Source organism: Biomphalaria glabrata, chromosome 2 (genome assembly GCF_947242115.1).
Source record: "Biomphalaria glabrata chromosome 2, xgBioGlab47.1, whole genome shotgun sequence".
Taxonomy (NCBI): domain Eukaryota; kingdom Metazoa; phylum Mollusca; class Gastropoda; family Planorbidae; genus Biomphalaria; species Biomphalaria glabrata.
Window position 1 is genome coordinate 8671924 of NC_074712.1, and position 16950 is coordinate 8688873.

At 35.6% G+C, this 16950-nt stretch overlaps 1 protein-coding gene and 1 non-coding gene across 2 annotated transcripts in view; one reads left to right on the plus strand and one right to left on the minus strand.

Annotated features, from left to right (window-relative positions):
- The window catches only part of LOC129924468 (uncharacterized), a 22869-nt gene continuing 5919 nt past the window's right edge, over window positions 1-16950 (plus strand). The window contains exons 1-3 of the mRNA XM_056018984.1: window positions 1-811; window positions 4453-4982; window positions 13998-14177. Coding sequence (XP_055874959.1) covers window positions 4479-4982; window positions 13998-14177 — 684 coding nt within the window. The 5' untranslated portion in view covers window positions 1-811; window positions 4453-4478. The remainder of the gene's footprint in view (window positions 812-4452; window positions 4983-13997; window positions 14178-16950) is intronic.
- Window positions 5550-5631, minus strand: Trnas-aga (transfer RNA serine (anticodon AGA)). Its single transcript has one exon. It is a non-coding gene; the product is annotated as a tRNA-Ser (tRNA).

Below are 16950 nucleotides of genomic sequence, written 5' to 3' on the forward strand. Positions count from 1 at the left end.
CGGTCTTAATAATCATAAATAATAATAATAAGTACATTATTAAATTAGTTTTATTGTAAGTATTTTTTAGAGCAGATTCTTAGTCAAATACATGTATTACTTCCCTTTTGCACGAACCGCAACTCTTTCATAAAGTTAGCACGTGATAAATTTATTGAATAAGTTAAAAATACGACAAAAATAATATTCGTTATAAATTACAAATAGTATAATTATTGAGTTTGTATTTTTTTTTGAAAAGGTCCTAAAACAAAATTATGTAATGTATTCCCATTTTTATAGTATCTTGTGATCTTGAAGTCCAAGGTCACGATCTCTTATTATTAATTCGCTGTCGTCTGCTAGATCTAGAACCAAATCCCATCATTCCACAGTTTACCAACAGTCGTGCGACGAAGGTGCAGGCTCCTAATTTTAACCCCATGTTATGTATGTTCTTTCCCCCCCCCCCCTTCTTTCTTCTTATTGAATTCTATCGTCTGCTGGCACGTAGACGGCCGTCAAGACGAGAGGGAGAAAGAGAGGAGAGAGAGAATCCAGTGAGCCCTCGCTCGACCCCCTGACAACAGAAGTGAGCGCACATAGGCCTGGGAACAGGGTCACGTTCCAGCGCATTTAAAAGCAGATGAAAACTTTCTAAGGCAGTCTTTTTTTTTTTTCCTTGTTTCGAAATCTTTCTGACTTGACCAGTACCAAACTGCTAAGTTTTTATATGAACACACACTACAGTCAGTTGAACAGCTGTGATCAGTCCATCGTATTAAAATATAATGAAAACGAAAGTGAATGTGTTTCTGGATTTGTATTCACTGTAAGTAGAAAATAAAGCCTGTGCATGTTAAGTGACTAATTGCATAATAAACTTGACATGAAGAGCAGACATGATTACGTCATTGGTTGTGTGGTGTTTTTTATGACGTCATCTCCAATTTATCAGATTACGTATACATTATAGCTAGCGTAATCAATGCTAACTCATCACAAGAAAATATATTATTAGATCTAATTAATTAAGCGTTCGTTGACGTCTATATTCTATCAAAACAAAGATTTAGATTTTAAAGGCGGTAAAGTTTGAACACAATATTGGGTAGATTAGGGGCCTATAGGCCTAGGTTGTTAACCTATTATTTATTAAATATTTCCAAATAATCACGCTTGAAAGGTAGAAAAAAAATATATCAGCATTCTAACAAAAAATTAAATTGATTTAATTACATAATTTACATCTAAACAATGTTGATAGCATTTCCCCTCTTAATATTGGGCCTTTTTGAGAAGATATGCCCTATTTGTAGACCATATAGAGAAATAGGGATACGCACGAAATTATTATAGAGGAATCAATATAGTTTGTTTAAATAACTACTCTACCCTAGAACTATTCATTCAGAGAATCTGTTTTTGAATGACTGTTGGAAACAAATCAAAAAAAAAAAAAAAAAGGATACGTTAAACAAAGAAAAATATGCCTATGGAGAGAAGAAGAAATGAAACATTTTCGTGGGGTGTTTCTAGTTCTTCTTTGTTTCATGTACACCTACCATTATACGCTTACACAAATGAAGCAACAAAGAAATTATATATAGTGCATTCGATACATGATGTTGTGTTTAGAGATGTGTTACAGTTTTGTTGTCTAATAACATGCAAAAAAAGTAACGGGAAGTATTGTTTATTGTTGTTACTATGCCAGTCAGTGCGAAGCATCTTAGTCCTATAAACAAAACCTTTTTTTTTTCTTCTTCTTCTGCTGAGCAGTTTACATGTTGAGTGTTGGGGCATAGGTTGGGGGGAGGGGAGGAGCATGGGGGTGGTTTACGATTCGTGTGAGCATACTCCGATTTTAGGAAAACGTTGAGGGGGTGGGAGAGAGAATCTATGTCAGAGTGCCAGAAGGAGGGCACCTTGTGTTTCTTTGTTCCTGGCATCTCTCTCTCTCTCTCTCTCTCCGTCTCTCTCTTTTCCAGCTCAACAGATGACATCAGCTCCGAGTTAGTAGGCTAAAATATGCCACGTTCTACATCACTCGCAGTGCTCCTAGAGAATCTCTAGGCTATCGTCTGCTCATGTAGGCTTTTCTTCACTCGCTGGTCCCACAAGATCTGGAGTGCTCCCCCCCCCCCCCTGGTCAACACATCGCCCCCCCCCCCCTTGCCATTCGTTTAGTGTACCCACCCCCCTCCTGTATCGAATGACAAGTAGACATCAAGTGTGGACGTGCATGACGTCATCGCCATTATCAATGCCCGACATAGAAAGTGCATGGTGACTATTTAAAATAGAATATAGAGACCCTAATGTTCACCATTTCATTATCCCTAAACTAAATTATATATTGGAATGTTGGGGTGGGGGGAGGAGGAATAGGGTACAGTTTTTTTTTAACGCTCTTCCCTAATTGTTTAATTCAAGACTAGTCAATCACTATGCATAGAGTTGCCTGCCATTTGACAATGGTTGATAATCATCAGATCATATTTAGCTTCTTTTTTATTAGTTTTTTTTTTTTTACATAAATCAAATAATTCAGAAAGAAGTTTCAATATTGAATCCATAAAAAGATTATTATATTTTAAAAACTATTGATCTTTTAAAATTAAAACAGCATTTTCCCTTCATTTAAAAAAACAACTTTTTCCTATAGTAGCCTACTCAGATTATTGAGAACATTCCATTTCGGTTTATTTTTAAAAGATAAATAGTGCGTAGAGGCGGGTATGCAAATCAAATATTTCAAGCTTAAAACTGTAGGCTATCATTTTAACTTTTAGTATTTTAAATATAGGCTAATGTTATAGACTTTATTTAAACTATTTCTACATCAAATCAGTTATGTTAACTTTTTAACAAAATAATATATCTAAACATAGAGACTATATTTTGTTTTAAATTTTATCAGTTGTAGGCCTATAATAGTATGATGCTTGTTTCGTCTTTGATCAAAAGCTCATAATACAATATTCTCTAGCCAGAACTAATTCATCATGCCCTTGTGATAAACTGGATTGTTAACTGGCAAGCTAGAAGAGCTATTGGCTTTCTTCAGTGAATGCCTGGGCATTAGCTGTGGTCGGAATGATGTCGCCCACACATCAGTTCCCCCCTCTCCACGCAGCTGATGTAGGCCTATCCAAAGGAACGGCAAGTGCCGATACAGTTTGGGGTCAGCCGCGTCGCAGGTTCTGCCAGGGTGTAGCACTGGGTGCTGCAAACTGCCTTAGGGTCGCCAGCTCGTGATTTTTCCCCAGGGTTGACTCCCGAAGCCTTCCCATGATGAATAATTCCCATAACTGGCAAGCTATAAGAGCTAATCACTAATGAAATAACATAAAAATGACGGTAATAGCTTCAAAATAATAAAACCCAGATAATCCCTTTTGTCTAAAGTAATTACACTTAAAGGCATGGTTTCTCAACTCATGCGCCATGATTGTTAGACAATGCAGTTTACCAGTGAAAGCAAGCATCGTGAAAACCCTTTTCAAATAGAGAATTACTGCGTGAAAAAGCAAACAACTAAGAATTCGTTACATAGTGAGTTACATAGTGAGTTACTAGGTGAGTTACATAGTGAGTTACATAGTGAGTTACTAGGTGAGTTACATAGTGAATTACATAGTGAGTTACTAGGTGAGTTACATAGTGAATTACATAGTGAGTTTCATAGTGAGTGGTAAGCTACATCAGAACGTGCTTTATTAAGAAGTTTTGATTTTTAATCAATTAAAATTGGAAAACAAAATTTGAGAATTGTTATTGTTTCTGAATTCTAACCGGTGCCTGGCTTCTGCTTGAGAAGTTCAAAGGCGGTTAGTCATGATTCCAATGTTTGCTGTGGGAAGTATGTTTCAATCATTTAAATACTCTAAAGAAACAATTACGAAGCTGCACTTTGATCACTCTTAGGAAACTGTAAAGCATCGCCAATTAAAATACCTCATCTTAATTCCTCTTAGACTTTTGACAGACCCTAGTACTGTAACAACCCTGTATTATTACCAACACATTGGATAGCAGTATGGAAGAGCTGAGGAGAACAGTCAGCTACTTTTTTTGCATGGCACAGACTACAAAAGAGTTGACACCTCAACATCAAAACTCTTGTCGAAGAATATCTTCCTCTTATAGCCAGTTTTTGCTGCTAAGCTGTAAGATCTTTAGCAGTGGTAAATGAATATAAGTAAAGGGCTACTACTACTAGAGGCCCATGTTCTGTTGCGAAGTTGACCGTTCTAAGTAGGTCTATAATTTAAAATGCTTAATAGTAATACTACTTTTGTAAAAGACATTGGGACTTGAGTTTGATGAAATTGATATATTTAGTATAAAGGCGTCACTAGGGGTGGTGTCACCCTGTGTGGTCCGCACCCCTCGCAAACCCTAGCCTCGCCATTGATCTTGTAAGAATTGCATTTTTGTAAAAAATTAAATTCAGTTTATTGTTTCCAGGTGACGTTTAAATCTGAATCTGAAGAATGGCCTCGACCTTGGACCCTTTGTACCAACATAACCAGCTGTTCAACTGGATGTATTTGACGTTAGCTGACCAGCAGGCTGGACACATCAGTCCCAGCATCTACGGTAACGGTGGCTCTACTGCCAACACAGACCTGTGGTTCGAGGAGCATTACCGACAGAAGTCTACACTTGACTCGCATGGGACTTCCAGGAACCACTCTCTGACGTCGTGCAGTGGGAGTTACCTAAACAACAACAACTTGCAATCATTGACCAATGGAAATATTCCTTCCATAGCAGCTAACGGCCTAGCCAATGTCAAACTCCAAGCCATAACGGGTGGAGCTTTTGCCAACGGAGGCACCCAATCACTGCATTCTCTCAACAGCAGGAACGCCCAGTCGCCTTTGACAAGTATGGTCAATGTTAACAACCTCCTCAAAGCCAACGGCTTGTCTAATGTAAATGGTTACAATGATTCCTGGTCAAGTCAACATCACGAATACAGCAGCATTGCATCAGTAAGTACCTTAGACTACTTTCAAGAAGCCTGGCCTATATATTTAACTCTATCCCCTTTGCAGCATGGACAATTAGTAATTCTCTTGAACAAACCCCAGTCCATCGCAGAGTTCCTTAAGTAACAAGATTTATAACAGCATATGTAAATACATAATAGACCACAATGTCTATGCAGTGCCGTTAACTAGATATTGAGGTAAAATTTCTTAATCGACGGATCAATGTTTTAAAGAAGTATGTTAACAGTAAGACTACTGCCATCTAGCGACTATTGTATTGAATGGCTATGTAAGGAATGTCTTTTAGCCATTCATCCGTCTTCCCAGGAGTTTACCTGTTTTGCAATGTTTATTATAAAATGGCCGACAATGGAGGCCCCAATTTTAATGAGAAAATTCTGTTTGAACTCCAAATTAAAAAAAAAACAACCTATTATTATAAGCTAAGATTACTTTATGATCGCACATTTCAACAGAAACAAAATATAACAACAAAGGTTTTGGATTAACCAAATTTTTTCAAAAGTATATAAAAATAGGTAACAATAAAATAATAGCTTTTGGCAGCGTTGTCGACAGGATTTGAACCTGTGCGGGAAGATCCCAATGGATTTCTAGTCCATCGCCTTAACCTCTCGGCCACGACAACCTTGTTTGTTATAGATCTGTGGTCAATATATTATGAGCGAGTCAGTAAATGGCAAAGCAAACAAACTGTCTCGACTTCTTCTTTGTCTGTTCTTCAAAATTAAAGATTTCAATAAAATAAACTTCATTCCGCTTCCAAGAGCTCGATGGTAGTCCAGCTACATAAAAAAAAAAAATGAACAGAAAAAAAATGAACAAACAAAGTCCTAATTCTAACGAATAAGCATTAGATTAAAGATTAGATCAATTAATTAAAGCGCGAAGCCATTCAAAGATTTTAAGCCCATTGCCTTTCTTCTCGCTTGAAAACTTTGTTTCATGGTCCATTAAAACTCACAGGGGAAAATAAAATTACATCGCACGTGGACATTGTCAAACAATTCCAAAACAAACAACAAATTTGGTCACACACACACACATTAACTTGCTGTGTCCCTGATTCGTTTTTGAACTTGAATGTTGATAATACACTATTTTATGCCATAAACCAAGCTACGTAAATGTTTACTGCTGAATAGGGACTATTACTTTAATTATTGAGACTAATCTATTAGTCAAGCGTTATTACAACTGAAAGGAAAAGAAAACAATTAGAATAGATCTTACTAGAGATGCCCGTATACTTTTCTGTATTGGACATTTTCATCTATGTGTCTGATAATTATTAACAGATAGCTTTGTGGTGTATCCGGTACAAAAAAAAAAGAAAAACCTTCTCTTTTTAAAAGTATTTGAATAACTAATTGGCTGGCGCGTCGGTCTTCCATCGGAGAGGCTCAAGACGCCGAGTTCGAATTCAGATTCTGAGCAAATTTTTAAAAAATAATTTTCAACTCTTTCTCTCCTGATTGACGATACCATCGTCGATTTAACCCCATTAAATTAACTTAATTTTTGGGTTTTATAAACTTTAATTTTTGTTATATAAAAAGGGCATACATTCATCTATACCAATTATATCAATATCTGATTAAAAGAAAACCATTACTGAAGTTTAACCCTAACAGGCTAGTGAAATACAAAATGGGAAAAATGAATAATTCTTTCTGAACATGGAAAATAATTACGGAGAGATGGAGTTAAAGGCAACACGGAAACCTTCTACTAGATACCTTTTCCCCCGCCCCCCCTCCCCCCGCCGTCTCCCAAGTGGTCCACTAAAGTGATTGGATCTTAGCGCCAAAAGCATGAAAGTTGCGCTAAACAAAAACAGATTGAGTAATACAAATATTTCCAACCGCACAAATTTAAAATTGCTATTCTAAATCTATTAAAGATTACAGACATAAATCATTCAAAATAATTGATGCAATTTCACTCAATATAAGCCTTTTTTTTTTTTTTTTCAATTATATGTTTTATTTAGGTCTATGGTGATTTTTCAACATGGCGTCTTTAACATTGTTTAAAATCAGGTAGATCACCCACTATCTTCTTCTTTGTATTTTCTTACTTTTTTCTTTAGGTTTCCTTAAATCGCCTCCACATTTCACTATATCGCTTTTTTTTTATCTTTCCATGTTACTGTATTTTATTTTATTATTTAATGTACGCTACACTGGATCTTATACATTGAAAATCAAAGAAATAGGACAATACCAAAAGTGTCACTAATCATTGATCGTATTTAAACTACTAGTGATATTGACATAATTAAGAGGTTACCAGGATCGTTCTGATTACATAGTAAAGTGGACGCTCCCCCCCCTCCTCCATGTGTAAAGCTAAATCTACAACAGGCCCGGACTTTTAAATGTTAAGACCCCGAACAAACCGACAATGGAGTCCCCATTATTACTGAAAGAAATAGAGGTTCCTAATTAGAGTTCCACACTACAGCTAAAACGATTTGGGGGAAGCTGTAGATTCCCCAAGGACATGTCTAGGTGACTGAGCTGGCCAATATTTAGACATAGAATATAGAAATAAATTTGCCCCATTTTTCTTTTTTTTTATACCTTACAGGCGTAATGTTTTCTCGAGTCGAGAAAGGCAATATGACACGAGACTCTAACTCATGATAACTCTCGATAAGGATAAAGAAAATGTGTGAGTTTTGAAATGAAAAGACACGCGAGACACACTTAACGCCTATCTCTAGCTGTGTCAGATAAATAGTTTTAGCAAGCACGTTTTTAGACGGCCTCGCGACAAGAAAACTATCGGCAGAGCTTCTCACATTTCTGAAGTCTATCAGCCGATAAATAGGTGCTTACTTTTTTTTTTTAATTGCCTATGATTAGTGTAAAGGGGAAGCGACTTGCTGACAGGGATAAGGGAAAAAAAAAACACTTGAATTTGCATTGCAGTTATAAATCCATTTTAGTAAAATAAACATCATAACTGATGTTTGAAAAAATATAAATTATTAACTCTTTCTCTCCTATCTGACGATACCAACGTTGATTCGACCCATTGAATTAAAGTAATTTGTGGTTTTTATAAACTTTAATTTTTGCTATATCAAAAGAGCATGCATTCTTATATAATTATATATTTAATATAAAATTTCTAGATTATATAAAAAAATGCTAAACTGAAGTTTAATCATAACAGGCTAGTGAAACACAAATGAGTAACATGAATAATTCCGCCGGAACGTAGAAAATAATTACGGAGAGAAAGAGTTAAATTAAGTTAAATTTGTCAACTAAGTAGGATTTTCATACTGTAGTCGCAAGAGGCGCCTGCAACTAGATCGATAAAAACAGACTTGGAGAAGTTTCGATACGTCTTCGCTAATGCTATCCCCTCCCGACACCTAGAAGGGTTGGCAAATATTGTTGATGTTGTCGCTCTGGGAGGAGGAGGCATCTGTAGTCAAAATTTGAGAAACATTGTTTACAAAGACGAACATTTATTTACGATTTGTTCTGGGATTTCAGAGAATTTAGGCTTGTATTTGTTTTAAAGTGTATTTTGTAGTTGTTTTTTATGTAGGCATTATAATAAGTTCTTTGTCATATTTTGTTTTAATTTGGTTCTTTATGGTTCTATATACCTACTAAAGTTTTTTTTAATTTTGTACTAATATATATATATATATAGCCTATATATATATATATATAGAGAGAGAGATAGATAGATAGATAGATAGATAGATAGATAGATAGATAGATAGATAGATAGATAGACAGACAGACAGAGACAGGATTCAAACCTGAAGGTTGCCCTACAAACGAGGTTTCTTTTGTGTGCCAAGTATGGTTTACAACATCTCTCTACTATCTCTTTCTCTCTCTCTCTCTCTCTCTCTCTCTCACATACACACACACATACACACTTTCAGCCAGTTGTCTACCTTAAACTTATTCTGCCCCCGCATTAGCGCTAGATATCATACTATATTGGTGTGCATATAAATTCAAATTAATATTATCAAGATATCTTCTAACCATAAACTAAATTCACGTTTTTTTTTTAATTAAAAAAATTAACGGGATTTTAAGCCTCCTCAATTGCAAATGTTATTGTGACTTTTATAAGCATTATTTTAAAAACATTACACGCGACGTCTACATAGTGACTTTGCCAACAATAACGTTAAACGTGCAATTAGTTGTAAAAAGTCGTCAATTAAAATTGCAAAACAACGATAATAATTGATGCTGTAATTTTAAAAAAAAACGTTACATAAAGATAGACATTAACTCCTCAATTCTGATAAAAGCCTTTTTCTTTTAATTGATATTCTCCGTACATTTTCTCTCATTGGGAGGGGTGAGGGAAGGGGAGAATTGGGGGGGGGGGGGGTTATGTGGGGAGGGGGGAGGGTACAGCATATAAAATATGCTTGTGTGTGTGTGGTAACCTATAAGGATAATGCACTAATATATGAGCTGAAAGACCCTTGTGCTTTGTTAAAGAGTGGCATTAAAATACTTCACTCAGTCCGTGTTGAAAATTAGTGTAAACTTTCAGAAAATTTGAGACCCTGACATCTACTAGGAGGCATACAATACAGAACTTTGCAATGAATTGAACTTAATTCAATAATACTAATTTTATGCGCAAGGCTACATTTTGAAACAATTGTTTACTGTGTAAGTGTACTGGGTGCACTATCAGTTCAAGGCGAGGTAACTCTTCGTGTATCCTATTTGAGGCAGGGTTAAAGAACTTTAATTTTATCAATTGCTTTATATTTGCTGATCGAGTGTTTTATTAGTATAGCACAGCGGTTCTCAACCTATTAAGCTCGGTGACCCCTTTTTACAATCCTCCACTCTGCCGCGACCCTCCCCCCCCCCAGACACACACATACAACAATAGAAGAGTAGACAATAACAATCCATAGTTTCGATGGTCTTAGGTGACCCCTGGTAAATCGTCAATCGATCCCCAAGGGGGTCGCTACCCCCACAGGTTGAGAACCCATGGTATAGCATGCTTCAGATGATGGGATCTGTTTTTATTTTGGGCTCTAAAAACAACAGTTCCTCTACAATCTGGATGACTGCTAGAAGTTATGTTTAGTTCAGGTTCGAAATTGAATGATGGAGTAGCACGTTATCCTTGGTGACGTTAATGATGACATTTGATATAGGCGACTTCAATATATTGCTAAAAGTATACGATGTAAAAGAACTATACAGATTTTATTTAAAAAAAAAAATACTTGTGTGTTAGAATGGAGAAAGAAGGTTAACCGATCATATGTGGTGCCCGAACGATTTAAGATACTAAGGGACAGGTGAAGGCAGAGTTGTGTGTATTATATTTATATAATATATTATAATAAGTATTATAGAAGATTCACATCTTACACCTCGGCTGATCACATCATTTTTTATTTCGTATCCTATCATTGTTCCGTAAAATAGAATTTGATTATCACGTTGTTTTTTTCAGCTTCCATTTTAAATTTATTTTTATAACTTTACATACTGACTTAAGGGCACATTTTACGGACAGTTGTGAAAGAAAAGCTATTGGTGGCCGATTTTAATGGAATGTACTCCAGAGTCATTAGATAAAATGAGCGTGTCAATCACCATTCTGCCAGTGTAATCCGAGACTCAACAGATGTCTCTCTTGTAGGAGACTAGGACCTAGATTACTGAGTTCCAGAAAAGGGAGAGAATAATCGTATTGAATTACCCCAATCTACACCATACTCTAGTTGTTTTTTTTTTTTATCTTTCTCTCTATTACCACAAGTAACATCTTTGCTTCCAGGTCAAAGGTGACAAAAAAAACTTATCTAACTCAAACTGTGTTAAATTGTTCACGACATTGGCTTAAAAAAAAAAGGTTACCTCAACATCACTATACATGCATCCCCTTTAGGCATCGCGGGGCAGGTTAGAAGGAATTTCTCCCTTCCATAGCACCAGCTTCTAAACACTTACAGGTTAACTAGAAGAATTTAAAAGAGCTAATTTCTATTATATTTTCAGAATATATTATTCTAAATTCTGAATTATCTGACGATGATGGAAAAATCCATTATGTTATACTAACGATCCAATAAGAAATTCAATTTTTTTTTTTTTTGACAGACTTCACGTTGAAATGTTGAAACGTGTTTAACTCAGACAGACTTCAAGTTGAAATGTTGAAACTTGTTTAACTCAGACAGACTTCAAGTTGAAATGTTGAGACTTGGTTAACTCAGTGCTAGATTCACATGCAGGCAGCACAAGCTGTAACTTAGGACCCTCACTCCCCAAAAGTTTTGAAGAAAAATGAAAGGAATAAGTTTTATGTTGATCACAAGAGGACCCCATTTCTCAAGAGACCAGTTATCAACTTCGGATGGTATTATATACAAAGGTCTGAGAATAGTCATGCCACCAAGCTTACGTAAATACATGCTAAATCTGATTCACAAGTCTCACTTAGGAATAGTCAAGTGTAAGCAGCGAGCCAGAGAAGTCATGTATTGGCCAGGCATGAATGCAGACATTGAAGTGACAGTTAGGGATTGTAGCAGGTGTGCTGAACATCAGAATCAAAATGTGTCAGAACCGCTAATGCCTACCAAGACACCAGACCTTCCATACAGCATGGTTGGGTGTGATCTGTTTAACTTTGAGGGTAAAAAGTATGTTCTTCTAGTTGACTACTTCTCAAAGTTTATTGATGTCAAAGAACTGTCACAGGAAACCACATCAGATATCATCGAAGCAATGAAGAGTATATTCGCATGCCATGGAATACCTAGAAGGTTAAGGTCAGATAGCGGGCCACAGTTCTCTTCAAGGGAATTCCTGAATTTCTGTAAATCATACGGAATAGAGCATGAAATGTCGAGTCCTCATTTTCAGAGTTCTAATGGTGAGGCTGAAAGAGCTATTCAAACAGTGAAGAAACTTTGGAAGAAAAGCGAAGACAAATTTCTGTCGCTATTAGACTACAGAACTACTCCACTAAGTAATATTAATTTGTCGCCAGCACAATTACTCATGGGACGCCGACCCAGAAATTTGTTACCTTCTAGCGAGGAAATACTCACACCTAAGACACCAGATCTCAAGGTGGTGAAGAAACACTTTGACTCCGAGAAACAGTCTCAGAAATATTATTATGATAAGAGGAAAGGAGTTAAGAGTCATAATCCACTACAAGACGGAACGGCAGTCAGAATGCAACTTAATTCTAAGTGGAAACCAGGAACAGTAGTTTCGAAGCATTCTAAGCCTAGATCATATAATGTCAAAAGTGGAAATAAGGTCTACAGAAGAAACAGAAAACACATCAGAAAGTCTTCTGAGAAAGCAAACAGATTTGACAACAATTATGACTTTCCAGATGACATCTCAGAACAACCAGAACCACTAGATCTAGAGAGTCCAAGATTACAAACTACACTAGATTTTGAGCCGCCACTACACACTGCTTCTTCTAACACCTCTAGACCAAATGAACCTTATGTAACACGCTCAGGCAGAATAGTTAACAAACCCAAGAGACTTGATTTGTGATGAACTGATTAGACTTTTTAGTTGACTAGTTTGTTAGTTATTCTGATAAATAGATTTTCTAAATTAAAGAAGAGAGATGTAACATAATAGTATTATATGTACATTTGCACACTAGCGCGTCAGTGCAACACCGCTTGTGTTTACGTAATAAACGGAGTTCCTAATATGTCTTCCCTCTTAAACACTAGTTTGTTATTTGTGTAACACGAATATTCTACACTAATTCTGATTTTCAAAGACGTTTACCAAGCTAACCTATTGACCAAAGAATATTTAAATATTTATTTCTAGTTTGACAGTTATTATTACTATGATTTTAAATTAATTAGACATAACTGTCATTTTAAATTGTTTGAAAACCACGTTGTCACTAACTGCATTGAGATGCCTACAAGTACGCATGCGAATGACAAAGACTAAATGTGTAAATATTTTGACAATGTCTTATAGAACTTTATGCTGTGTTAATCTTTTGTTATTGCTGCATTTCATGTATGTTATTGCTTGAATGATTTTAGTATTTCCTGAGTACATTTCTATATATTTAGGAAAATACACATTTGCCCCTCAAAATACACATTTCCAGGTCTGGGAATACACATTTCCATTTTGAAATGTAGGCATCTCTGCAGAGTGACATATAGATACAACGGTTATAGACAAACGAATGAATGAGACAAATAGGACACACAGGTTGATATAGACACATGTGATACTATCAAATGCACAGGTTGATATAGATGTGATACAATCAAATGCACAGGTTGATATAGATGTGATACAATCAAATACACGGGTTGATATAGATACATGTGATACAATCAAATACACAGGTTGATATAGATACATGTGATACAGTCAAATACACAGGTTAATATAGATAGGCTACAGGTGACACAATCAAATGCACAGGTTGATATAGACACGTGACAGCATCAAATACACAAGTTGATATAGACACGTGACGCAAGCAAATACACATGTTGATATAGACACGTGATACAATCAAAACACAGGTTGATACAGACACGTGACACAATCAAATATACAGGTTGATATAATAATAATGATTGCAATGTCTTCGATTCCAAAGATTAAGGTTGTGTGCAGTGTTTTACATGTCTATGCAGACCCAGTTGCGACCTGCACATTTTTCCGCATCTCGTGCAGACAAAGCCTTTGTCCCCCGGCGGTCTATTTGAGGCTTGTAATTATGAATATGTAGATAATAATAATAATAATAATCTTTATTGTCCGTAAGGAAATTTTTCTTACAATTTGTGCATTACACCAAACAAAACATCATAACTATAAAAAAAAAAATGTATATTCACACCAGACTCACTCACAATTTACATGTGAAAAGTTTATATCAGATAGATTCATGTAGGTAGATTCATATATAACTATTAAAACTGTTGTTGTTTTTGTTGTTTTTCAGACTCCGTTTCCATCACATTCAGTGTCCAGTCCTTCCCCCTACAGCAGCATCGTCGACCTAACAGACCAGTTCTCGGACCTAACACTCTCTCAGGATAGGAGACTTGGCAAAAGACCTCCCAGTTCATATCTCTGTCACCTGTGTTTCACCAAAGGTCATTATATCAAAGATTGCCCTCAGGTAAAGTTTGTTTTGTCAATAGACACCCCCTGCCCCCCCCCCCCAAAAAAAAAAAATAAAACACCAAAGTTTCAAGTATAACAAAATAAAGTAACATTACAACACAATAAAACACGAACATATCAAGTATAACAAAATAAGAAAACAAAGTAACATTACAACAAAATCAAACACGAACATATCAATTAAGTATAACTTACTAGACTTACTTAGATCCTCAAGGGCCGTTCGGCTCATTGGGCGGCAAGCTGTCTCCTCAAAGATCTGTCACTGGCAATGTCTGAAGCCTTTTACCACCTGGTGTTCACCGCTCTGAGGTCCTCCATGAAAGTGTGGCCCCAAGTTATACAAGGACGACCTTGTTTGCGCTTTCCTCGTATTGGCCTCCATGTCATCGCAACTCTTGTTACGCGTTATTCATTTTGTCGGAGAACATAACCTTATGCGACGCTCTGTCACAACCTCACTAAGTGGTCGACTCCCTTTACGGCATACGATTTCCTTGTTTGAGACCCGTTCTCTGTAACTGACTCCTACAATCCGTCTTAGCCATTTTTGTTGAGCCACATTTAGTCATTTCTCAATTTTGGCAGATGTCTCACAAGCATATTTTGCTGTTGGGATGACGATTATAACAAAGCAACAAAATATCACTACAAGGAAATAAAATCATAAAATAACAGCTTCTCGTTGGTCTAACAAAAAAATATCCAATATTTTATTAACGGTTTAACAAATCCCAGTATAAACAGATAATCACAACATATTTACAAATTTAGCCTTTATAATATAGAAGCACTTTATACTCTTAGCAAACACATGTAGGTTATAAAAATTTTGATAACATTTTTGAATAAACAATTTTTTAAAAATGTTACCAAGACAGCAGTTTAATGTATTAGCGCTCTGAACCTAGATCTATCTAGCCCTAGTTTAAGGTAACACGTCCACCGAACACTTCCGCTAAGAAATTCAAGTTTGATCAAAACTGCATGTGAGTGTAAAACCAATTAAACTTCAGAGTTTGACCTAATCTACTTCCTGTGAGCGAAATCTTCCAATATGTCTTATTACTCATTCGTTAGATGTAGTAAACATACAAAATCTGTGCGAGTCTACCTGAGGGTCAACGGCCTATATTTGTGCAAACAACTTATATTTTTTATTAAAAGTTGAAATATATATAGATTTAGTACAAGATTATGTAATGTAATCCAGTAAATATAGATCTAAATTATAGACTTATGGTCCTGCCAGAGTGCAGTGTGAGTCACGGTCGGATCAAAGGGCGGCAACTCATAACTTCTTGTTGGTCCATGGAAAAAAAAAAGGCATGCAGCCTAGCCAACTACATGGGAACTTTTAAAAATAGATTTATTGCATCACTTCCCAAAGGCTATGACAACTTGGTAAGCAAATAAAAATATTAAGGCCCATCAGTGACCTACATATTTTGCTACAAACAACAAAGACAAAGCCATTAGGCCTACTTGTCGTAAATACATATATAGCCATGTGATAAACATGTCAAGGTCGACTATCACAACAAAAGTCAGAATATCTTACACAACAGAGTGAACACTTATAGAGGAAATAAAAATATCTCATAAAATACTAAGGGAGATAAAACTAAAATCGGACTTCGCTGTATACTCATCCCCAAATATCTAGAAGTATAAGAAGGGTAAAGCAGAAAATGCGAGGTGTAGGCCTATTGTTTATTGTGCTTCCTTTTAGACACTAAGTCGCTGTGAATTTATTATCAGAATTGATTTACCATGTTTTATACTTGAATTATACTGTGTGCTTTTTTAAAGCCTATACTTATAACGATTATATATATATATATATATATATATATATATATATATATATATATATATATATATATATATATATACCGGCACCTTTTGGGAAAAAAATAAAGAATTATCACTTTTCTTGTATTTTAACGTTTATTATTAATTTATTAGTTGTTAAAAGTAATGCAATCAATCCATCACTGATTTTTTTTTTTTTTTTACAAAAAAAAGCACTGTATAGACCTGTATATATATATATATATAGGTGATTTTAACGACAAATGGAACAATGTGGAGGTCACAGAATTGACATTCATTGTTGCCAGCCAAAATTTTAAAAAGAATAGAGCTCTAATTTTAACACTCTCTCTCTATATCTGTAGCTATTGATTTTCGTATCAAATCTACTTTATTACCGCTAGCTAGTTGCCCGTTTGTTTTGAACGAAGTTTGAAGTCATGCGCTGAACGTTTAATGCTTCTTCCATGTTGAAATGATTTTGTCCTGCAAACAGAAGAGCGTAGAACACTTTGATTCTGCAGTGCTAAAAAGTGAACAGAAATTTGGTTTATCGTGATATAGGTCAGTGCATATACCGTTTAGAAAAACAAAGCTTATCAACGCTTTCTTTTATGTGTACACCGAATACACCAAACTATATCTATGTATAGCTTTTCAGCACCCTTTTTTTTTTTTCGCTCTGTATTTATTACAAATCTAGACATCACAGACACAGAATAGTGCTTTGGCCATCTTAAGACTTAGGTCTACATTGTATATTTTACAATTTACAAACATTTTGTTAGAAATAAAAGGAAATCGTTACATCTGTTACGTATATGGATGCGTTAATGTAGTACTTCATGTAAACTAACATATCGGGCAACACTGTGAACATGATAAGGATAGTAACCCTATTGATAATCCATCCATTTTTAAAATGTCCTCAATGTATTCAGACGGAAACAATA